A 25,164-nucleotide genomic window follows, 5' to 3' on the forward strand; every position below is an offset into this window, starting at 1 on the left:
GAGCTGGGCAAAGATGATCTGCTTTGGCAGTTGGGACTCTTGACATCTGAAACACATGGCCAAACTTGTGGTTTTGGTTTGGACAATCATGTCCTCTATGCTGGTGCTCCTGGTTCCTTCATGGACACTGATTAAAGTATGCCTGCCCTCACCAGCTGACACGGAGAATCTGTCCCAGTGTTGATGGTACCTCTCCAGGGTCTTGAGGTGGTCGTTTAGCTCAGTTGGTTCATGATGCAAAACAAAGCCAGCAGCAGATTCAATTCCTGAGGTGTGGTGATTCCCCTCCAAGGGGAAAGCACCTTATGGTCATCTGGGGCTATGGCGAATTAATCTTGCCTGTGGCCCTAAGCTTTGGACTTTCCTTCCTGTATCTCTCCCCACTCTCTACCTAATCTTCTTCCTTTAAAACACACCTTAAATATAGCCCTTTTGACCAAGCTTTTTGTCATCGAACGTGATGTGGCAGTCATTTTTATTTTAAAGCGTTCATGTGCCTCATATTCGAAGTTTTATTATGTTAAAAAGGCGCTTCATAAAAATAATCTATTGTCATAAAAGATGCTGCAGACTTGAGTGGAAAATGTAGTTTGGCACTGGCGCTATTTTTTTTGAGATGTTGCCAGATGACTAACGTGAATTAGTTTAACTGAATTCTGACGGACGGGAGATAAAGGCAATGAAAAATCACACGAGAAGCAGTATAAGCGGCAGGACACGAGTATTAGAGATCTGGGTAATTTGAATGCCCGACGGATATAAATTACCATGTTATTTTCTCGTCACCTTTTTAACCAAGTTTATATATTCAGTTGAACGAAGTCCTACGGAAGGAAACAAAAACCCTACTCACACTATAGGATGACGGTTGTGAAAAACCATCTGCGATTTTTGTCTCAAAGCATCATTGTGACAGACGCTAAATGAAGGGAAAAGCGCAAAAATATGATCAGTAATTTGCAAGGATTTTTTCACCCTCTCCCATGTCAGTTGGAATTGCGGCCGCGCGGCCTTTTTTCCTCCCTGAGCAGCCGCGGACGCCATTTTGTAGCGGGGGGGGGGGGAGAAGAGAAAGGGGTGGAGAGATAAAAGATGGGAAAGTGGGGGAAGGGGGTGGAGAGATCGAGATGGACGGTTGGCGGGCGGGTGAACAGACGGGTGGGAGGGTGTGGGTGGGGGAGGGGAGGAGAGATATAGATGGGAGGGTGGGGGAGGGGAGAGGTGGTAAAAAACAAGATGGCCGCCGGCCGCTTGAAGCGAATGGTTTCCCCGGCTGTGAGTGAAAGCGCTGGCGAAGCGCGGCAACAGCAACACGGACTCAATTTGGCCGTGTCGTCATCCGCACTACAGCCGCTATCGTCGTCGCCTCCTTCAGCTGCGCCCTCGCCGCCTTTCTCTTCGGCCCCAAACGGCACTTTAGACGAAGGGGAGGAAAATAATAAACTCGCCGCTGCTTTATATTTCTCGGTCGACCGTATGGACTCTCTGTTTTTGGCCCGGCCGACCAGAGTGCGGCGGCGCCCCGAGCCCGAGCCTTTCTGTCGCGGCGAGAGGTGCGCGGCGGCCGCTCGAGGAGGAGCCAAAGACCCCGAGACAAATAATTATAACCACCACAACCATCACAACAACCATCACCATAATTCTCCTCACCGCCGGCACCATCGTCACCACCAGGCCGGGGAGCCGGTGGTGAGTTCTACGGCAGCCCCCGGTCTCGGCCTAAATAGGGGGTCCTCGCGGCTCTGCGCCAAGCACCAGGACGGAATGAATTCCGATGGCGTTTTCTCCAACGTCGCCGCCGAGGAGAAAGAGGGGGGCAAAGCTGCGATAGTGAGCACCGCCGGTAACGGCCTGGCCAAAGGACCGCCTCGTCTGAGCCGCGACTCTGGCCTGGTGAACGGCAGCAATAAAGCGGCGGGCGGCTTCGGTGTTCAGCGGAACAACGGCGCCATCTCGTTGAACTCGGCTTCGCCTTTCAAGGGGAACCCGGATAAAAGCCGCTGGCTGCGGCTGCAGAAAAGTAACACCACCTCCGACCTCGGCCTACTATTCAAAGACAGCAGCAAAATTCCCGGTCTCGAGTATGGATGTCGAGCCGAATTTCATGGCACAAACCCCGGGGAAAGTTCACTTAAATCTCGATGCAGCGAAATAAATCTTAATTGTATAGGGGCCGAGACCCAAAACAAAAAACACACCGATAGGAGAAACCGTGCTATCAGTCACATTAACCACCACAATAATGGTAATAGTCTCAGTAATACTGTTAATAGCCACAATAATATTAGTGTTAGCCAGAATGAGGTGAATGCTCAGAGTTTATTAGTTATCAGTAAACAAGCTGAGATCAGGAGCAGGGCTCACCGGCTCTGCAAGCGTTTGCAGGTCGTGCAAGCTAAGCAGGTGGAGCGCCATGCTCAGCAGCAGCTGGCAGGTTTGGTGGGACACAGTTTAAAGCGGTTTTCTTCATCTTTCACCGAAAGTTTTATTAACAACAGTAGCAGTAATAATAAACACAAAAACACTTTGCACGGGAACAGCACACTGCTGGTTGGGTCTTCGCTTCTGAGGAGTTTTCCAAGAACGGATTTAGAAGGAGGTGGTGGCGATGCTCATTTTGGTCTCGCCTCTTGCCTTCGATCTGGCGGCGGCAGTAAATGTTTGTTGTCTTCACCGAATGGGGATACTTTCTCTGGTTTTGTGAAAGATCGAGCTGTTTCTGAGGATCTGCTGAAACTGGTGTCCAACGTGACTGCAAAACTCAGGACTTCGGAGAGGGCTTTCGATTCCGATGCCACTGAAAGCAGCTCAGGGGGCGAGACGGATGTAGAAGAGGCTGGCACAAGTGGTGCAAAATTCGAGCATCGGCATGCACTTCTGTAAGTAATCGGGAGATTATCGTTATTAACTCCTTGCAGAAACAGTGGGCTACTTTTGTAAATGTGTATTTTGGGCATGTTTGCCGCATATCTATTCATATATAGAATATGTTCATCGCACCTCAGATAATGGCTTGAAAATACTGTAAAATTGATTTACGAATTGAGGTTTCGTAGTTTTAATTAGATTAACCTTTGTTTTAGTTAACTTGTGAAAGGAGATTTTAATAGGTCACCAATAGATCTGGGTAGGAGCACCTTTCACTGCAATGATATGCTGCATGCATATTGACTCCAATTGGAAGCTTTTGCTGTAGCTGTTGCTTTTAAGGTTGCAGAAGTAACAGAAAGCTCTGCAGCAAGTCTGTCAGTCAGAATGGGTCATTACATTAAGTCCCTATCTGCAGTGCAAACTGCATGCTGTTGTGTTTTATAAACCATTGTGTTTTGGAGGTTTATTATTCGTGCCAACAGACTGGCAGGCTATTGTTTAATTAAATAGACATTTCCTTTCTGTTTTGCTGGCATCATGAATTGCAATATACTTCATGGTCAGAAGATGAGCTATATTTACAACACTTTAACTGTGTCTAACTTAAAAATTAGGAGGTACAGTGTGAATTTGTTTTGATTCACTGGTTGCGCAAGCAGAAATCTCTTTTATTAATTTACGGGATGCGGTCGTTGATGGCTCGGTCAGTACTTATTGCCCATCCCTATTTCTCTCTCTTTCCCCCCCCCCCCCCCCCCCCCCCCAACATTTCAGAGGGCATTTGAGATTCAACCACCTTGCTGTGGATCTGGAGTCACATGTAGACCAGACCAAATAAGGTTGACAGATTTCATTCTGAGTACATAGTGAACCAGCTGGGTTTTTGTGACGGCCAGTAGACTTTGGATTCCAGATTTTTTTAATATTGAATCTGCTATGGTGGGATTTGAAACCTGGTCCCCAGATCCTCCCCATGGTCTCTGGATTACTAATCTAGTGACTAAACCATGATGTCACCACCTCCCCAATTATCAGCAGATTTTCCAGGGTGTTGCTTGGGAGAGTCAAGAGTATATATTGAAATGTGATGTTATAGTATGACCGGAAGGAAGTGTGAACCAGGTATGAAGTGTGCACGATGTGCCAATTTACTTTATCGCAGCTATGTATTTCAATGTGGAATCAGAGAGGTACACTGAGTATCTTGGGGTCGTTGCTGAAATGCTTTTAACTGCCACAAAGTCTGGACCTGTAATTTCAAGTGCAAAATGAAAATATTACACAAACCATTACTTAGGTTTTTGTGACTTCCTTATAACTTGATGAGTTTTCTTTATCAATAAATATTTAGATATTTGTAGCAGATTGTTTGTGCTGAGTTTCTGCAATAGGACTGAGAGACAGTAAATTGTGGGTCCGAAAGAGGAGTCAAAATGGCTTCCTTTTTGTCCATAATATTTCTGATGCAGTTCCAGCTGTTTTCACGTGTTTGATCGGAATAGGAGCGCCATTCGTTTTTTTTTTTTGGCCCCCTGGCTTTATGGAGAGGATAATAATTCAGTGTTGACCATTTCGGATCACGAACCCTCAGCCCCTGCTATAAATGAAGTGTGTGTGCATGTTGGGCGAGAACAGCAGCTGGCCTGTGAGATTCACCAACCTCTGCAATTACTGCCTTGGCTTGTGCATTAAGGATGTCCATATGGTTGATTAGGAACGTAGAACAATAGGAACATAGGACGACAGAAAGCCAGTTAGTTCTTGTAACATATTGCACCATTTGATGTGATAATGGATGATCTGAGAGGTAACTCCATACAAATGTCGTTGTCTTATATGCTGTGATATCTTTGATAAAAATCTATCGATCTTAGTTTTAATATTAACAATTATTCTAGCATTAATTGCCATTAGTTGAACAAAGTTGCAAACTTTTACCACATTTCATGTGTTTCCTAACTTCACTCCTGAAATACCACCCTCTAATTTTAATTTTAGACCATGTCCCCCAGTCTTAGACTCCTGATACAAAGGAAGATACAAAGGAACTATTGGTTTATCATAATATTTTGAAAACTTCAATGATATCGCCCCATAATTGTATAAACCCCAGGGAATAGGACCTTAGTTTGTGCAGTCTCTCCAGGTGTCATTCTGGTAAATCCCTCCAAGGCCAAAATATTATTACAAACATCTGGTGCTCAGAGCTGTTCACAGAACCTCTGGTATGTTCTAACCAGGGGTTTGTATCGCCTATAGTATGACTTGTATCCCCTTTCCATAATAATAATAAAAACAGGAAAGGCTGGAAAAACTCAGGTCTGTCGGTATCTGTGGAGCGAGACAGAGAGTTAAAATTTTGAGTCTTGACTTGGAACATGAACTCTAACTTTCTCCACAAATGCTGCCAGACATGCTGAGTTTTTCCAGCAATTCCAGTTTTTATTTGATTTCCGGCATCCGCATTATTTTGCTTTTATTCCAGTATTGGGTAAGACATATTGATGATTTTCAGTCCCTGTTCATGACATTTTAATTACCTATGTATCTGGACCCCGAGTCTCTTTGGACCCCCCTTGTTTTGAGCTCTTAGTAGAAAGTATCCGATTTTCTCCTTTTTAAGACGAAGGTGCAGGGCCTTGCAGTTAAGTCCATTTGCCACAATTTTGACCGTTCACTCATCTCTAATTTTATGCTTCTATCTATAGTCCACAGAATAGGTAGCACGGTGATATAGTGGTTAGCACTGCTGCCTCAGCGCCAGGGACCCGGGTTCAATTCCAGCCTTGGGTGTCTGTGGAGTTTGTACGCTCTCCCCATGTTTGCATGGGTTTCCTCTGGGTGTTCTGGTTTCGTTCCACAGTCCAAAGATGGTACAGGCTAGGAGGATTGGCCAAGATAAATTGCCTCCCCGGCTCAGTGGTTAGCACTGCTGCCTCATGATGCAAAGGTCCCAGGTTTGGTCCCGGCTCTGGATCAATGTCCATGTAGTTTTTGAACATTCTCCCCGTGTTTGCGTGGGTTTCGCCCCCACAACCCAAAGATGTGCAAGTTAGGTGGATCGAACACGCTAAATTGCCCCTTAATTGGAAAAAATGAATTGGGAACTCTAAATTTATAAAAAATAACAAAAAAGATAAATTGTCCCATAGTGTACAAAAGATTAGGTGGGGTTACTGGGTTACGGGGATTGGGTGGGGGCGTGTGCCTAGATAGGGTGCTCTTTCAGTGGGTTGGTGCAGACCCGAATGGGCTCCTTCTGCACTGTAGGGATTCTATGAATGCCTATCTTTCTATCATCAAACTTGGATATGTGGCTTTCTATTCCATCTAAGTTTTTTTTTAAATTAATTTAAGTTGGCCAATTAATTTTTTTCCAATTAAGGGGCAATTTAGTGTGGCCAATCTACCTACCCTGCACATCTTTGGGTTGTGGGGGCGAAACCCACGTAAACACAGGGAGAATGTGCAAACTCCCGTGACCCAGAGCCGGGATCGAACCTGTGACCTCTGCACCGTGAGTCAGCACTGCTAACCACCGCCACTGTGCTGCCCTTATTCCATCTAAGTTAATGAATACAGTGAATATATGGGTCTCTGGCAGAGATACTTTTGGATCACCATCAGTCACATCTGACAGATAACCCATTACCCCTTGCACTCCGTCTCCTGCCACTTCGCAAATCTTCTGACTAAGTCAGTAATTTGCCTTCCATATCATACACTTCAGCTGAAGTCCCTTAAGAGGGATTTTATAAAATGTTGCCTTGGAAGTCCACACACATAACGTGTAGATCCATTCCCTGTCCATACTCGAGCTATCTCTTAAAAATTGAATTTGGCTTGTTGCAAATCCATGTTGGCTTCCTCTGATTATGTGAAAATCTTCAAGGTGCTCATTGTCACCCTATCCTTAATTAAAGACCGTGTATGTTAGACTGACCGATTTATATTTCTCAGATTTTACATACTCTGCTTTCTTAAATAGGGGAATGATTTCCAATCTAAAAGAATGGCTACCAAATTGAGAGGACCGTTGTTGGTTTATAGTTAGAGCACCTGCAATGTTCTCACCTTGTTCCATTTTAATTCTTGGGATGGAAACCATCTGCTCCTAGGATTTATCACTCTTTGGAGCAATTGTTTCTTCATTATTGTTAATTTGTTTCGCTAACTTTGGTGAGAAAGAGGAGTTGAAAATGCAGCTTAAAACCTGCTTTTGAAGAGCTCGATAAGACGTTGTGTGCAATTTTGGTCGCCTCATTTTATGAAGGATGTGGAAGCTTTGGAAAAGGTGCAAAGGAGATTTACCAGCATGTTGCCTGGAATGGAGAGTAGGTCTTACGAGGAAAGGTTGAGGGTGCTAGGCCTTTTCTGATTAGAACGGAGTAGAATGAGGGGAGACTTGATAGAGGTTTATAAGATGATCAGGGGAATAGATAGAGTAGACAGATACCTTTTTCCCCAGGTAGAACAAACCATTACAAGGGGACATAAATTTAAGGTGAATGGTGGAAGATATAGGGGGGATGTCAGAGGTAGGTTCTTTACCCAGAGAGTAGTGGGGACATGGATTATACTGTCTGTGGAAGTAGTTGAGTCAGAAACATCAGGGGCCTTCAAGTGGCTATTGGATAGGTACATGGATAATGGTAGAATGATGGGGTGTAGATTAATTTGTTCTTAATGTAGGACAAAAGTTCGGCACAACATCGTGGGCCGAAGGGCCTGTTCTGTTCTGTGCTAAGCAAGTGCAAATCATTTGAGTTAATTTTCTGTTCACTCAAAGAACAATACAGCACAGGAACTGGACCTTTGGTTCCCGAAGCCTCCGCCGATCATGATGCCTGTCTAAACTAAAAGCTTCTGCACTTCCAGGGTCCACATCCCTCTATTCCAATCCGATTAATGTATTTGTCAAGATGCTTCATGTTGCTATTGTACCTGCTTCCGCCACCACCCCTGGCAGCGAGTTCCAGGCACTTGCCACTCTGTTTAAAAAAAAATAAAAAAATAAAAAATGTTTTAAACTTGCCTGGGACATCACCTCTCAACTTTGTCCCTTGCACTTATGTCCCCAAGTAATTGACTTTTCCACCCTGAGAAAAAGCTTCTAACTATCCACTCTGCCTATGCCACTGATAATTTTGTAAATTACCATCAGGTTGCCCCTCAACCTCCATCATTCCAGTGAAAAGAATCCGAGTTTATCCAACCTCTCCTCATAGCTAATATCCTCCAGACCAGGCAACATCATGGTAAACCTCTTCTGTACTCTTTCCAAAGCCTTCACATCCTTCTGGTAGTGTGGTGACCAGAATGGTACACAATATTCCAAGTGTGTCCTAACTAAAGTTCTGTACAGCTACTGCATGACGTGTCAATTTTTATACTCAATGCCCCGGCCAATGAAGGCAAGAATGTCGTATACCTTCTTGACTACCTTCTCCACCTGTGTTGCCACATGATTGCAGGACTGTTCATTTCTTGGGGTGGCACGGTGGTTACTGCTGCCGCCTCACTGTTAGGGTTCAATTCCAACCTTGGGTGAATGTGTGGAGTTTGTACGTTCTGCCCATGTCTGCGTGGGTTCCCTCCGGGTACTCTTGTTTCCTCCCACAGTCCAAAGATGTGCAGGTTAGGTGGATTAACCATGCTAAAATTGCGCCTTAGTGCATGAGGTTATGAGGGTGTGTGTGTGTGGGGTGGGGGGGGGGGGGGGAGGGGGAGGAGAAAGAGAGAGAGAGCGAAGGGGTGTTATGTAGTGTTTGACACTTCGAGCCAATTTTATGAACTGTAGCTACTGTCTCTGTAGGCAAGGAGTTATTATTTTACATATATCTTGTTGTTTGTAAGACTAGGTTCTATGACCAGTTAATCTGCTTTGATGGTTCTAAACATAGAAAATAGAAAATACAGCATAGAACAGGCCCTTCGGCCCACGATGTTGTGCCGAACCTTTGTCCTAGATTAATCATAGATTATCAATGAATTTACAGTGCAGAAGGAGGCCATTCGGCCCATTGAGTCTGCACCAGCTCTTGGAAAGAGCACCCTACCCAAAGTCAACACCTCCACCCAACACTAAGGGCAATTTTGGACACTAAGGGCAATTTATCATGGCCAATCCACCTAACCTACGCATCTTTGGACTGTGGGAGGAAACCGGAGCACCCGGAGGAAACCCACGCAGACACGGGGAGGATGTGCAGACTCCGCACAGACAGTGACCCAAGCCAGAATCGAACCTGGGACCCTGGAGCTATGAAGCAATTGTGCTATCCACAATGCTATTGTGCTATCCACAATGCTACCGTGCTGCCCTTAAGAACAAATAAATCTACACTATATCATTTTACTGTATGGTATTGATGGAAAAAGAAACGGTGGTGGCGTGGCACTGCTGGTTAAAGAGGAAATTAACACAATAGTGAGAAAGGATTAGCTCTGATGATGTGTATGTGTAGAGTTGAGAAATACCAAGGGGCAAAAAACATTAATTGATGCAGGTAGGGTAGTGGATGTTGTCCATACAGACTTCAGTAAGGCCTTTGACAAGGTCCCTCATGGCAGACTGGTACAAAAGATGAAGTCATACGGGATTAGAGATAAACTGGCAAGATGCATACAGAATTGGCTCGGTCATAGAAGGCAAAGGATAGCAACGGAAGGGTGCTTTTCTGATTGGAGGGCTGTGACTAGTGGTGTTCCGCAGGGATCAATGCTGGGACCGTTGCTGTTTGTCTTGTGTATAAATGATTTGGAGGAAAATGTAACTGGTCTGATTAGCAAGTTTGCGGCTGACGCAAAGGTTGGTGGAATTGCGGATAGCGATGAGGGCGGTCAGAGGATACAGCACGATTTAAATCGTTTGGAGACTTGGACGGAGAGATGGCAGATGGAGTTTAATCTGGACAAACGTGAGGTAATGCATTTTGGAAGGTCTAATGCAGGTAGGGAATATACAGTGAATGGTAGAACCCTCGAGTATTGACAGTCAGAGAGATCTAGGTGGACAGGTCCACCGGTCACTGAAAGGGGCAACACGGGTGGAGAAGGTAGTCAAGAAGGCATATGGCATGCTTGCCTTCATTGGCCGGGGCATTGAGTATAAGAATTGGCAGGTCATGTTGCAGCTGTATAGAACCTTAGTTAGGCCACACTTGGGAGTATAGTGTTCAATTCTGGTCGCCACACTACCAGAAGGATGTGGAGGCTTTGGAGAGGGTGCAGAAGAGATTTACCAGGATGTTGCCTGGTGTGCAGGTCATTAGCCTTGAGGAGAGGTTGAATAAACTTGGTTTGTTCTCACTGGAAGGTTGAGGGGCGACCTGACAGAGGTCGACAAAATTGAGGGGCATAGACACAGTGCATAGTCAGAGGTTTTTTTCCCCAGGGTAGACTTATCAATTACTAGGGGGCATAGGTTTAAGGTGCGAGTGGCAAGGCTTAGAGGAGATGTACGATGCAAGTTTTTTTTACACTGGGTAGTGAGTGTCTGGAACTTGCTGCTGGAGGAGGTGATGGAAGCAGGGACGATAGTGACGTTTTAAGGGGCGGCTTGACAAATACATAAATAGGATGGGAATAGAAAGATACGGACCCCGAAAGTGTAGAAGATTTTAGTTTAGACGGGCAGCTTGGAGGGCCTGGAGAGCCGAAGGGCCTGTTCCTGTGCTGTACTTTTCTTTGTTCTTGTTCTTTGTGTCATATATAGACCCCCAGACTGCAGTGGTGATGTTGGGAATGGCATTAAACACAAAATTAGAGATGCATGTAATAAGGGAATATCGGTGATCATGGCTGATTTTAATCTGCACGTAGATTGGACAAATCAAACTAGCCACAATGCCATAGAGGAGGAATTCTTGGAGTGCATAGGGGATGGATTTCTTGACCAATATGTGGAGGAACCAACTGGAGAGCAGGCGATCTTACACTGGGTACCATGTAACGAAAAGGGAATCATTGCCAATCTGGCTGTGCGCGACCCCTTGGGGGTGAGCAACATAACATGATTGAATTTGTTATCCAGATGGAGAGTAATGTAGTTGATTCGGAGACGAGGGTGCTGAATCTGAAAAAAGGGAACTATGAGGATGTGAGGCGTGAGTTGGCCTTGATAGATTGGGGTGAGTTACTTAAAAGGATGACTGGATAGACAATGACAAACATTCAAGGAACACATAGGGGAACTGCAACAACAGTTCATTCCTCTCTGGCACAAAAGCAAAATGGGTAAGAGGGCCAATTCATGGCTTACAAAGGAAATTAGAAATAGTATCCGTTCCAAGGAAGAAGCATTCAGATTGGCCAAGAAAAATAATAGGTCTGAGGATTGGGAACAGTTTAGAATTCAGCAAACCAGGACCGAAGGATTGATTAAGAAGGGAAAAATACAGTACCAAAGTAAGCTTGCAGGGAACATAAAGACTGACACTAAGAGCTTCTATAGATATGTGAAGAGAAAGAGATTAGTAAAGGCAAATTGAGGCCCCCTACAGACAGAAACAGGAGAATGTATGGTAAGGGACAAAGAAATGGCTAAGCAATTGAAAACATACTTTGGTTCTGTTTTCACAAATGAGGACACAAATCAGATCCCAGAAATGTTGGAGAATGAAACGTTTAGTGAGAGGGAAGAACTGACTAAGATCAATATTAGTAGAGAAATGGTGCTGGGAAAAGTGATGGGATTGAAGGCGGATAAATCCCCAGGGCCTGATAATCTGCATCCCAGAGTGCTTAAGGAGGTGGCTCTGGAAATAATGGATGCATTCCCGTACCAGCCTCCCCGAACAGGCGCCGGAATGTGGCGACTAGGGGCTTTTCACAAGAACTTCATTGAAGCCTACTTGTGACAATAAGCGATTTTAATTTCATTGGTGGGCATCTTCCTGGGATTCTATAGACTCTGGAACAGTCCCTGCAGATTGGAGGGTAGCTAATGGCATTCCAATATTCAAAAAGGGAGGTAGAGAGAAAGCAGGGAATTGTAGTCCAGTAAGCCTATCATCGGTAGTGGGGAAAATTCTTGAATCCTTTATCAAAGACTTTATAGCGGAACATTTAGAAAGCAGTGGCAGGATCAGTCCGAGTCAGCATGGATTTATGAAGGAGAAATCGTGCTTGACTAATCTGTTGGAATTCTTTGAAGATGTAACTAGTACAGTTGACAAGGGGGAGCCAGTCGATGTGGTATATTTGGATTTTCAGCAGGCGCTTGACAAAGTCCTGCATTAGAGATTATTGTGCAAGATTAAAGCACATGGGATTGGGGGAAGTGTATTGAGGTGGATAGAAAACTGGTTGGCAGACAGGAAACAAGTAGGAATTAATGGGTCCTTTTCAACGTGGCAGGCAGTAACTAGTGGGGTACCACAGGGATTGGTGCTGGGACCCCAGCTATTCACAATATATATTAATGATTTGGATAAGGGAACAAAATGTAACATCTCAAAGTTTGCAGATGATACCAAGTTGGGTGGAAGGGTGAACTGCAATAAGGATGCAGAGACCCTTCATGATCTGGACAGGTTGGGTGAGTGGGCAAATCAATGGCAGATGCAGTATAATTTGGATAAGTGTGAGGTTATTCACTTTGGAAGCAAAAACAGGAAGGCAGATTACTATTAGAACGGTCGTAAATTGGGAAAGGGGTGTGCAGCAGGACTTGGGTGTCCTTGTGCACCAGTCGCTGAATGTAAACATGCAGGTGCAGCAGGCGGTAAAGAAGGCGAATGGTATGTTGGCTTTCATTGTGAGAGGTTTCGAGTACAGGAGCAGGGATGTGTTGCAAGTGTACAGGGGTTTGGTGAGACCACATTTAGAATATTGTGTGCAGTTTTGGTCTCCTTTTCTGAGGAAGGATGTTCTTGCTCTTGAGGGGTGCAGCAAAGGTTTACCAGACGGATTCCAGGGATGGTGGGACTGTCCTGTGAGGAGAGATTGACTAGGTTAGGATTGTTCTTGCTGGAGTTCAGAAGAATGAGGGGGGGATCTCATAGAGACTTATAAAATTCTAACAGGATTAGACAGGGTAGATGCAGGGAAGATGTTCCCGATGGTGGGTGTGTCCAGAACCAGGGGTTACAGTCTGAGGATTCAGGGTAAACCATTTCGGACAGATAGAAGGAGACATTTCTTCACACAGAGTGGTGAGCCTGTTGTATTCATTACCATAGAAGCAGTTGATGCTAAAACATTGAATATTCAAGAGGTGGCTAGAATAGCACTTGGGGCGTATGGGATCAAACATTATGGGGAGAGAGCAGGATTTGGTTTTGAGTTGGATGAGCAGCCATGATCATGATAAATAGCAGAGCAGGCTCGAAGGGCCAAAAGGCCTCCTGCTCCTACCGTCTGTGTATCTATGTATCTGTGTTTGAGAGAACAATGTTGGTTGAGATCATAGGATTTGAAGGGGTAAAAGCTGGATAAATTATGAAGTCACGGTCAAAAGATAAGATTGCATTTAAAACTCAAATGTCGTAAGAGGAAGGGAAAACTGAAGGAGGTAAAAAGTTGCACAGTTTTTAGGTTCTGACAAAAAGAGAGTTCTAAATTCTATGCAGTATGAATCTGGAGCTTTGTAAGAGACAAAACATCAAGCTAATTTGACATGCTAGATCTGCAGTTCTAGAAAGATAGAATGTTTTTTTTTGTGAAACGGACAGGGCGTGGTAAATAATTGGTTTGAGGCTCTGACCAAATGCACAAAGGTAAGCTATATCTATTTTAGCTTTGGTATGGTTGACCATACTATCCTCCTCCAAAGCGCCTCCACTGTCATCTAGTTGGGTGGGATTGCACTCTTGGTTCCATGCTTTTTTCTAAATCTTAATCACAGCTGGAGAATCACCTGGAATTTTCTTTCCATTTTTGTCCTGTTCGTTCTTAGTGTTTCCTAAGGATCTATTCGTAGCCCCCTCGTTTCAACTCACCTCATTTGCATGTTATTCTTTAGTGATATTATCTGAAAACATAACGCCAGTTTCTCGGTGTCGGCTGATGGTGACTCGCCTCAGTTCGACTTCACCACCGCCTTTCTTAACCTCTCCTCTTAAGTTATCAGACTACATGTCTGATATCCAATACTGGATGTGCAGAAATCTCCAACCTAAATAACCGGCAGACTGAACCCTTAACATTGTCTGACTCCTCCACCCCTGTCTCAGATCATGTACTACCCAACCCCCCTCCACGCATTTTGACCTTTGAGGCTTGACAATCCCAACGCACAACATGTTGGCCACCCATGTGCTACCTCTGTAAACTTGAGATAATCCAAAGTTCTGCTGCCCATTTTTTAATAATACATTTAGTATACCCAATACATTTCTTTTCCAATTAAGGGGTAATTTAGTGTGGCCAATCCACCTACCCTGCACATCTTTGGGTTGTGGGAGCAAAACCCACACAAACACGAGGAGAATGTGCAAACTCCACACGGACAGTGACCCAGAGCTGGGATCGAACCTAGGACCTCGGTGCCGTGAGGCCGCTGTGCTAACCACTGTGCTACCTTGCTGCCCATTTTTTAATGGTTCCAAATTTCATTCACTCATCCCCACTGTGCTAACTGACTTAAATTGACTCACAGTTCAACAATGGCTCTGTTTTAAAATTCTCATCCTTGTTTTCAGATCTCTCCATGGTGTCTGCCCTCTCCTAAATCCAATCTTTGCAAGTCCCACAACCATCTGTGATATGTGAGCACCTTCAGTTCCTGATGGGTAAACGTTTTAACCGTTCCATGATTGAAGGCTGTACCTTCAGCTGTAAGGCCCTCGGTTCTGGAATTCCCATTTAAGACTGAGATGAGAACAAAAGTTTCTCTGAGGGTCATGAATCTTTGGCACTTTCTTCCCCAAAGAGTGGTGGAAACGAGTCAGTGAATATTTTTAATGCAGATGTAGATAGATTCTTGACTAAAAGGGAATCAAAGGTTATTGGGAGCAGGTGGGATGTGGAGTTGAGGCCATAATCAGATAGCCATGATCTGATTGAATGGCAGAGCAGGCTCTAAAGGCCGAATGGCAAACTGTTCCTAATTTGTCTATTCTTTCTCTGAATCTCTGCTCCCCCTCTCCTCTTGAGGTGCTGCTTAAAATTTAACTCTTTGATCAAGTTTGAAAATCTGCCCAAATATCTCTCTTGCTTGGTGAAAAACTTGTTCAATGCTCTGAAGTACCTTGAGACACTTCATTATGTTAGCCGCAATGTAAAGGTGTTGGGCATAATGTTGCTGCAACCTCCTATAATGGGCATGTGTGACTTTGAGATGAACCTTGGGATGTCAGCATTCTTTCAAGTAGATGATTTGAAATGAAAAATTGCCAATTTATGCTTATTCTGATACCCCAATCCAGCAGTTGAGTTGAAAACTGGAATTTCTAGCTTGTATCGAGTTAATCCTGGCATGAGTGTTACCTGCATGTGTGTATGTATGTATGCGCACACAGAAGAACTTTTCAGTTCATATATGTTTATTTTCAATTGTTCCTGCGAACTTCCCAAGTTGCCTCTATATAGTTTGATGTCATGTGCAAGTTTCCTCATAGTGGGCTCTGCTGACTCGAGGTTAGTCACTCTGCGCCTACTTTACAGAAACAAGCGGCCCAGTTCCACTATGTTCCTGCTGATCACTATGCACTATCAACTGGAATATGTTTATTAGTAATGATAGTTTTTAAAAAAAATCTGAACCCCATATCTTTTTCGGGTGGCTGTGATAATAGTCATCGACAGGGACCCGAAGATATTTTTGTTCCTGCAAAATGACCTTTTCATGATTTGTTCGGGTTTAAGAGGTTTGGCATTGTAGCATGGTAGTTGAAGAAGGTGGCTTTTATGCTTATGATCCAGGTGAGATTACCGTTCTACAACGTGGAAGCAAATGGCCAAGCTAAGAATTGAAATTCTTCAGTGAGGAGAAATATGTGAAGACTTGCAAGAGATGTAAAAAAGATTTTGTAAACATTTATAGGTATGTAAATTGGTAGAGATTAGTGACCGTAGAGGCAGGGAAAATTATAATGTGGAATAAGAAAATGATGGAGACTTTATTTTTAAAAATATAAATATACAGTACCCAAATATAAATATAAAAGTACCCAATTTTTTTTTTTCAATGAAGGGGCAATTTAATGTGGCCAATTCACCTGCCCTGCACATCTTTTTAAGTTGGAGTGAGACCCGTGCAGACACTGGGAGAATGTGCAAATTCCACATGGACAGTGACCCTGGGCCGGATCAAACCCGGGTCCTTGGTGCCTTGAGGCAGCAGTGCTAGCCACTGCACCATGATGGAGACTTTAAACAAATATTTTGCTTCTGTCTTGATGGTAGAAGGCACTAACACTATTGTCAAAATAATCTGGTAAGAATGAGAAAATTGGGGCAGCATGGTGGCGCAATGGGTTAGCACTGCAGCCTCACGGCGCTGAGGTCCCAGGTTCGATCCCAGCTCTGGGTCACTGTCCGTGTGGAGTTTATACATTCTCCCTGTGTTTGCGTGGGTTTTGCCCCCACAACCCAAAAAGATGTGCAAGCTAGGTGGATTGGCCACGTTAAATTGCCCCTTAATTGGAGAAAAAAATGAATTGGGTACTCTAAATTTAAAAAAAAAAGAATGAGAAAATTGAAAAAAAAATCAGTAAGTGGAGAAATACTAATCAAACTATGTAGTAACAAATGCATTGGACCTGATGACCTATATCCTCGAGTTTGAAGAAGAGAGAGCTGCAGAGATGGTGCTTGCATTAATTTGATCTCTATTGTCTCAAATAGGCTTATATCAACACTGCAATGAAGTTACTGTGAAAAGCCCCTAGTCGGCACATTCCGGCACCTGTTTGGGTACACTGAGAATTCAGAATGTCCAAACTGCCTAACAGCACGTTTTTCGGGACTTGTGGGAGGAAACCGGAGCAGCCGGAGGAAACCCACGCAGACACTGGAGGAACGTGCAGACTCCGCACAGACAGTGACCCAAGCTGGGAATCGAACCTGGGACCTTGTAGCTGTGAAGCAACACTGCTACCCACAACCGAGTTTGCACATTCTCCCCATGTCTGCATAGGTCTCACCCCCATAAACCCAAAGATGTGCAGGGTAGGTGGATTGGCCATGCTAAAAGTTGCCCATTAATTGGAAAAGAAAAAGAATTGGATATGTTAAAAAATGTTTTAAAATGTTGATCTTCCAGAATTCCTTCGATTCAAACATTGTTTTGAAGGATTGGAAGGCAGCAAATCTAACCCCGTTAATTAATTAGGAAGATGAAAAAAAAATGAGGAAATGTAGATTGACCATTTAGCCTAACATCTGTAGTTGGAAAAAGCTAGAAACTATACCAGGGATGTGGTTTGTGATTCAGCAGATTTATGAGAAAAATGTGTGCCAAATCTGTGTTTTTTTGAGTTGTAACTCGTGCGAGGACTGGAATGGTGGTGGTGGTGGTGGTGGTGGTGGGGTGGGGGGGGTGGTGGTGGTGGGGTGGGGGGGTGGGGGGGGGGGGGGGGTTGCGGGGGGGGGGGGAGGAGGGGAGGAGGTGAGAGGGGAGGGGATTGCAGTTTCTCTAGCCTCGTGACACCACAGGCCGCATCAGTGTAAATATTTAATTAACTCACCAAAATGGCTAATTGTTCACCTTCGCCACTGCAATGCCAGAATAAAAGAGACTTTAACCAGGGTCCTTTCAATAAACTCTGAATAATTGTTTTATTATGAAACAAACATTATTTTTTTTAAATTGCAGAACTGGTTAACATCGAACTTGTAATCCAGAACTGTAACGATTTGCCCCCATTAAAATCCCAGCACATGCACACAGCACAGGCCAAGACAAACAAGGTCTGGAGGTTGACATAAGAGAACACCTTATGAAAAAGGATGAAGTATGAACATTTCTTGAAGCTGCTGATTTGGTATTCCTGCATGTGAAGACTGAGCTTTGCTCGTAGTAGTGGCCTAGAAGTCCTTTCCAAAGGATATTTGGTGAAACACTACCGTTAACTCTCGCTTGTCAGAGTTTCGCAGGCTTTCAAGTTACACCAGAATTTCTCCCAGGCCAGGTGTTTTTCAGCCAATCAGCAGGAGCCCACAGCCTATCAACTGCAGTTTTAAAGTTTTAATTCAAGGAAACAAAATAACACTTATTTCCCCATGTGTCTTGCTGGTCAGTTAGTTGAAATCGTGATTTCTTGGCAAGAGCAGCTTGCTCACAATGAACTTTTAACTTAAAAGAAAATGTTAGGAGTATCCAAGTTGTTTAATGTCCTTACAATTTTTTTAAAAAGCGCATAGTTCCTGGAGAAATTAATGCTGAACACTAAGGTGGAACCAATGGGCATAGTGTATTTGGATTTTCAAATAGCATTCGAGGAAGTGTATTGCAGAGTTAGTTTAAATATAATAGTTATAATTAGATAGAGATGGTGTTAGTGAGTGTAGTTTAATTATTACATGTATGTTTGCTATTCAGAATAAGTGTCAAACTCAAATTTAGTAGTGTTAATAAAATTAGTTTAGTTCTTCAAAAGAGCTTCGGGTATCTTTATGATCACTACGCCTTCCATCCTGGAAACCCCTCACAAAGATCACCACAGGCACAACTGGGTCTCTTTTTCTGACTGGCAAGGTGTAATGAGTTGTATAACACATGGATCAGTTTACAATTTATATAAATGACTTGGACAAAGGGACAGAGGTTACGGTTGCAAAACTTGCTGCTGACACAAAGATAAGTGGGACAGTAATATATGAAGAGGACATGAGGAATCTGCAAAACGATAATAGGTTAAGTGAGTGAGCAAGGATCTGGCAAATGGCAGATTATGTGGGCAAGGTGAAATGGTCCATTTTGACTGGAAGAATAAAAAGCATATCTAAATGGTGAGAGAACTCGGAGGTGCAGACTGATCTGGGTGCCCGCGCATATGAAGCCCAAGTCCAGTCGGCAGGTGCAGCAAGTAATTAGCAAAACTAGCAGAATGTTGTCATTTATTGTGAGGGGAATCTAATACAAAATTAGGGATGGTATGTTTCAATTATAAAGGGCTTTGGTGTGACCATATTTGGAGCACTATGTGCAATATTGGTCTCCGTATCTAAGGAATTATGTACATTTGTTGAAAGCAGTTCAGAGAAGGATTGCTCAACTCCTACTTGGAATGGGCGGATTGTCTTGTGTGGAAAAGTTGGACAGACTGGACTTGTATCACTGAAGTTTAGAAGAGCAAATGGAGACCCGATTGAAACATGTACCATCCCGAGGGGACTTGACAGGGTTGATGTGGAGAGGATGTTTCTTTTTGGGGCATCTCATGCTAATGGCCACAGTTTAAAAGTAAGGAGCTGGGGCGGCACGTTGGCGCGGTAGTTGGCACTGCTGTCTCACGGTGCCGAGGACCTGGGTTCGATCCCAGCCCCGGGTCACTGTCTGCGTGGAGTTGGAACATTCTCCCCACAACCCAAAGATGTGCAGGATAGGCCACGCTAAATCACCCCTTAATTGGAAAAAACAATTGGGTACTCTAAATTTATTTAAAAAAATGTAAGGGTCACCCATTTGGGATAGAGGTTAAAAAACTTTTTCTGCGAGGGTTGAAAGCTTCCACTGCCTTTCGAGGAAGAGTGTCTTTGAATATTTTTATGGGAGGTAGAATCTTAATAAGCAAGAGAATCCAAAATGGAGTAGCCGTAATTGTGGAGTTGAGGTTATCATCAGATCAGCCATGATCTTATTGAATGGCGGAACAAATCCAAAGGGCTAATTGGCCTACTCTTCATTCGTAGGTACAGTGAGCAATTAGAAAGGCAGTGGTACATTAGCTGTTTTTGCAAAGGAACCAGAGGATGAGTGAAGAGGTCTTTACCTAATTGCAGGGGGCATTGGTGAGACTCTACCTGTTGTAGTGTGCGTAGTCTTAGTCTCTTACTGAAGGAAGGATGTATTTGCTCAAGAGGGAGTGCAGTGAAGATTCACTTTGAGCAGAGATTGAGTCAACGAGGCCCAGGTTCCATGGAGTTTTGAAGAACGAAAGATAACCCGATTGAAGCAAATAAAATTAAGTGACCTGACTGGGTCTATACTGGAAAAATATATCTCTTGTCCAGGAAATCTGGATAATGGAGTCAAAGTTCAAGGGGAATGGGTTAGCCAGTTTGGACTGAGATGAGCAATTTATACACTGGGAGGGTTAGCAACCTTGGAAATTCTCTATCCCAGAGAGTTGAGGTTGCTTAGTCATACAGTGTATATTCAAGAAATGGGTCATTATTAGACTTGGCTACAAGGGTAATTTATGGAATATGAGGAAAGCAGAGAAGGTGAAGTTGAGGATTAGCCATGATTTTATTGGGTGGCAGAGCAGGCTTGAAGACCGAATGGCTGTTCCACTTCTTTTTAATGTTCTTTCCTACTTTACAACAATGACAACACTACTCATTGACTGTTGAACACTTTTGTGACCTTCGGTGATGATGAAAAGATCTAGATAGATTATTTTGTGGAACCCTACAAGCAGGTCCTTCTATTTTATGCTTCCTCGTGCTTCTCAGGCTTCCCCTTAAATACGTTTATGCTATTTGTCCCAACTACTTCAGGAAGCATTTGCCACATTCTTAGTACTAATTCAGAGAACAGTTTCTGCAAACCTTTCCATTAGGTTTATCAGTGACACCTACCCAATTATTGAATCATACGTTTGGAAAAATATGAATGTTATGATGAGGGTGCAGAAGAGACTTCTTGGAATTGTTCTAGAATTGACGGACAGCAGTTACTGTGGAGAGTGTCAGGAAGCTGAAGGTGTGCTTGGCGCCGAGTAGGCTTAGAGGAGATTTGATAGAGTTTGTAAAATCATAAGGGTTCATACAGAGTAAATAGAGTGCAATTGTTTTCCTTGACTGAAGGGTTGATAACTACAGATCACAGATTTGAGGTGTCTGGCAAAAGAAATAGGTGTGTGAGGAAATACTAGTTTTCAAATACATGATCTTGTATGGCAGTGGAAATAGATTCAACAGCAGCCTTCAAAAGGAAATGGGATAAATAGTTGAAAGAAGAACATTTTAGGGATCTGATGGGAAAAGCAAGGTTGTGCAACTAACTGGATTGTACTCTTTGGAGCAGTCTGGTCACTGCCATTCCTCTGCTCAATTCCTATTGCTCCGCAGATTTATTTCCTTCGAGTGCCCATCCAACTTCCTTTTAAAATCATTGATTGTTTCTACTTCCACCACCTCCATGGGAAATATGTTCCAGGTCATTACCACTTGCTGCACAAGAAAGTTCTCCTTGCACCCTCCTGCATCTCTTGTCCAAATCATTAAATCTCTATCCCCCTCTTCCTTGTGTTACCAACGAGTAGGAACATATTTCCCTTGTCTGCTTTGTCCAAACCTATCAAATTGGCCTTTCATCTCTTCTGCTCTAAGGAAATAAGATTTGTTTTCCCTACCTAATGGTGTAATTAAATTCCCCATCCTGAAACCAATCCAGTCAATCTCCACTGCACCCTCTCCAGGGCCCTCGCATCGTTTCTGATGTATTGTGACCAGGACTAGATACAACTAGTTGTGGCCTTCTGCACTGTAAATTCTATGAAATAAACAGAGCTTTATAAAAGTTCAGCATAACGTCTCTGCTTTTGTACTCAATACCACTATTTAGGAAGTCCATGACCTCATCGCCTTTGCTAATCACTGCCTCAATACACCCTGTCACCTTCCAAGATCTATGGACGTGTATTCCCATGTCCCTACACATTCTTTAGAATTGTGTCATATTGTCTCTCCCTACCCGTGTGCCAAAATGCATCACCTCCAATATCTGCCACGACTTGACTGCCCATTCTGTTAGATTCTATCATGTTGCAGATAATTCATATCATCCTTGCTGATTACCACTTCTCCAAGATGGTATTTTGACAAACTTGGAAATTCTACTCTATTCCAAGAACAAATATATTGAAAAACATAGTTGTCGTAATAACAGTAACCTTTGGGGGAACTCCACAGTCTGCCATCCTCCTTTCTGAAAAATAGCCAATTATCATGACTTGCTGTTTTCTGTTCTTAAGCCAATTTGTTTTTTTATCCAATTGGAAACTGATCCTCCAATTCTATGAGCCTCAATTTTGTTAACTACAAGCCTTTTATTTGATTCTTTGTCAAATGCGCTCTCAAAATCCAGATCGACAGGGCCACCTCATTTCCCTTCATCGACTTTCTTTGTTGCTTCATCAAAAGATTCAATTACGTTATCAAGCATGGCCTACCTTTTTAAATGCGTGCTGGCTATTCTTAATTAACTCCGTTCTCTAAGTGCCTGTTCATCTATTTTTCCACCACCCCAGATTATTGTTTCTAAAACTTTATCCACTATTGATGTTAAACTAGCTGTCGTTTAAGACTTAGCTACATTAAGAATAGCCAGCCTTTCCAGTACATTCTTTATATCACCTTCCTTGTCCTTAAAAGGAACCAGCCCACCCGTTGGTATCTTCTTACTCCCTACATGCTGGTAGGAGGTTTTTGTGTTCCCTTTTGTATTGACCACCACTCTAATCTATTTTCTCCATGTCCGTCTTATTTTCTGTTACCATCTCCTCACTCAATCAATTGTATTTCACGTTGTTTTGAACTTGAAGAATTCACCTGACATACATCACGTTGCGTTCAGTTTTAGGCACTTCACCTCAGCAAGGATTAATTTCCTATAGAAGCACAGGAAGGATTATTTACCTAGAGAAGCATAGAGAATAGGAGTAAATCATTTGGCCCTTCGAGCCTGCTCTGCCATCCCAGGAATCAGTCTCAGAAACCTTTGCTGCAGTGCCTCCAGAGCAAGAACATCCTTCTTCAAATAAGCATAGTATTCTAGGTGTTGTCTCACCAAGACAATGTATAACTGCAGCAAGATATCTCCTGCACTCGAATCCTCAAGCTATGAAGGCCAACATACCATTTGCTTCCTTCATCGCCTGCTGCACCTGCATGCTCACTTTCAGCAACTGGTGTATAAGGAAACCCAGGTCTCATTTCACATTCCTCTCTTCAAATCTATAGTCATTCAGATAATCTGCCTTTTTTTGCGACCAAAGTGGGCACAGTGTGGCGATGGGTTTCACAGTAACCTCATTGCAGTGTTAATGTAGGCCTACATGTGACAAAGATTATTATAACCTCACATTTATCCACATACTTTTCCAAATCACATTGAACCATCTCTGCATCCTCCTTACAGCTGACCCTCCCATCCAGCTTTGTGTCATCAGCAACTTTGGAAATATTACATTTAGTTTCCTCATCTAAATCATTTATATACATTGTGAGTAGCTGGAGTCCCACCACTGATCCCTGCAGAATCCCCCTGGTCACTGCCTGCCACTTGGAGAAAAATAAACATTTATTCCTACTTTTTATTTTCTGTTGGCCAACTAGTTTTGTATCCATCTCAATACGCTACTCCCAATCCCATGCACTTTAATTTTACACTCTAATCTCGTATGTGGGATTTGCCGAAAACCTTCTGCAAGTCCAAATAAAGCACAGTCTTTTATAATGTATAATAATCTTTATTGTCATAAGTAGGCTTACATTAACACTGCAATGAAGTTACTGTGAAACGCCCCTAGTCGCCACATCCCGGCGCCTGTTCGGGCTACACGCAGAGAGAATTCGGAATGTTCAAATTACCTAACATTCACTGGCAATACCTCATCAACTCTGCTAGTTATATCCTTGAAGAATTTCAGTAGGTTTGCCAAACATGATCTCCCTTTAATCAATCCATGCTGACTGTCCAATCCTGCCACTATATTCCAAGTGCTCTACTATTAAATTTAATGGACTCTAGCATTTTCCCCACTACTGACATCAGGCCGACTGCTCCAAAATTCCCTATTTTCTCTACCTATCTGTTTGAGTAGGGGGCCCGGGGGGGGGGGGGGGTGCATTAGTTACCCTCCAATCTGTGGGGTTGGTTCTAGAGTTGATAGAATCTTGAAAGATGACCACCAATGATTCCACTGTTTCTATGGCCATTTCCATAAGTACTCCCGGATGTAAATAATCAGGCCCTGGGGATTTATCAGCTTCAACTCCATCAATTTCCCCACCACCATTTTCTTACTAATACCGATTTCCTTCAGTTCCTCCCTCTCACTACTAAACAACGTGTTCTCCAATATTTCGGATACGTTACGTGTGTCCTCCTTTGTGAAGACAAAACCAAATTATGTATTTAGTTGGTCAACCATTCCTTTGTTTCCTGTTATAAATTCTCCTGCGCTGACTCTTAATGCAATTGCCAGCGGTTCTAGGGCCAGTGTGAACAACAGCGGGGAGCGGGGGCATCCCTGCCTCACCCCCCTGTGCAGCCTAAAATAGCCCGATTTCAGCCTGTTCGTCCGAACACTTGCCACCGCTCATATGTTTTTGACCACTGTATGCCCCCTCCTGCTCCTGGAAGTGTTTCATGGATTCAATAAAGTTTACTCATCCCTCAAAATTGGACAGCCTAATGGAGATCAAATTTTCACAATGTAAATTCCTTCTGAATGTCATTTTATGCTTATTTTGTTTGTTGGTATACACATGAGCATCGTTTTTAAATGTAGTGACTGAAGGAATGTGATCCACAAAAAGTGAAAATCTTGTAATCCCATTTAATCTGAATGAAAGATGAATTATTTAGTCGTCAGAAAATTGTTTAGTTACAAGCAGAACTGGCCAAATAATTTATGGGATATTATGTTTGTTGCTATGCTGTAACCATGACTACGTGAACATTGGAATGAATTGGTTAAACTCAAATGCACATTGTCACGTTTGATGTGGATAAGTGTGTTGGATCTGGTGCATGGAAATGAAATGGGCTAAATGGAGCAAATGTTTGAGAGAACACTTGGTAAGATTGATCAAAAAACTTTTGGACCAGTAATATACATGGTAAGATCCTTGACGAGAACCCAACTATTTCAATTTGTAAAACTGAGAGTAAATGTTTTTGCAGCACCGGACGAATAGGTCTCTTTTATGATAAAACAAATTTAAATTCAATCAGAGAATTAACCACATTAGCAACAAAGAAATAGCTTTGCAATTAACAGTTACAGCAGCTCTGAAGTAAAAGAAGAAACTTTAACTTACTACTTAAACCTACCACTATATTCCAATATATATTAAATACCACTCACGAGTAAAATTAATAACTGGGGTTTCACTTGCTTTCCTCTGTGCAGAATCTTTGGAGAGAGAACCGTTCAGGACCAAACTGAAACA

General features: G+C 43.2%; 1 protein-coding gene across 2 annotated transcripts in view; it reads left to right on the plus strand.

Annotated features, from left to right (window-relative positions):
* Positions 1 to 1,236: 1,236 nt before the first annotated feature.
* Positions 1,237 to 25,164, plus strand: part of LOC140385696 (KAT8 regulatory NSL complex subunit 1-like) — a 274,249-nt gene continuing 250,321 nt past the window's right edge. For both annotated transcript variants that reach the window (XM_072468119.1, XM_072468120.1), the window contains exon 1: positions 1,237 to 2,879. In XM_072468119.1, coding sequence (XP_072324220.1) covers positions 1,237 to 2,879 — 1,643 coding nt within the window. The remainder of the gene's footprint in view (positions 2,880 to 25,164) is intronic.

The sequence above is a fragment of the Scyliorhinus torazame genome, chromosome 11, assembly GCF_047496885.1.
Source record: "Scyliorhinus torazame isolate Kashiwa2021f chromosome 11, sScyTor2.1, whole genome shotgun sequence".
In the NCBI taxonomy this organism is placed as follows: domain Eukaryota; kingdom Metazoa; phylum Chordata; class Chondrichthyes; order Carcharhiniformes; family Scyliorhinidae; genus Scyliorhinus; species Scyliorhinus torazame.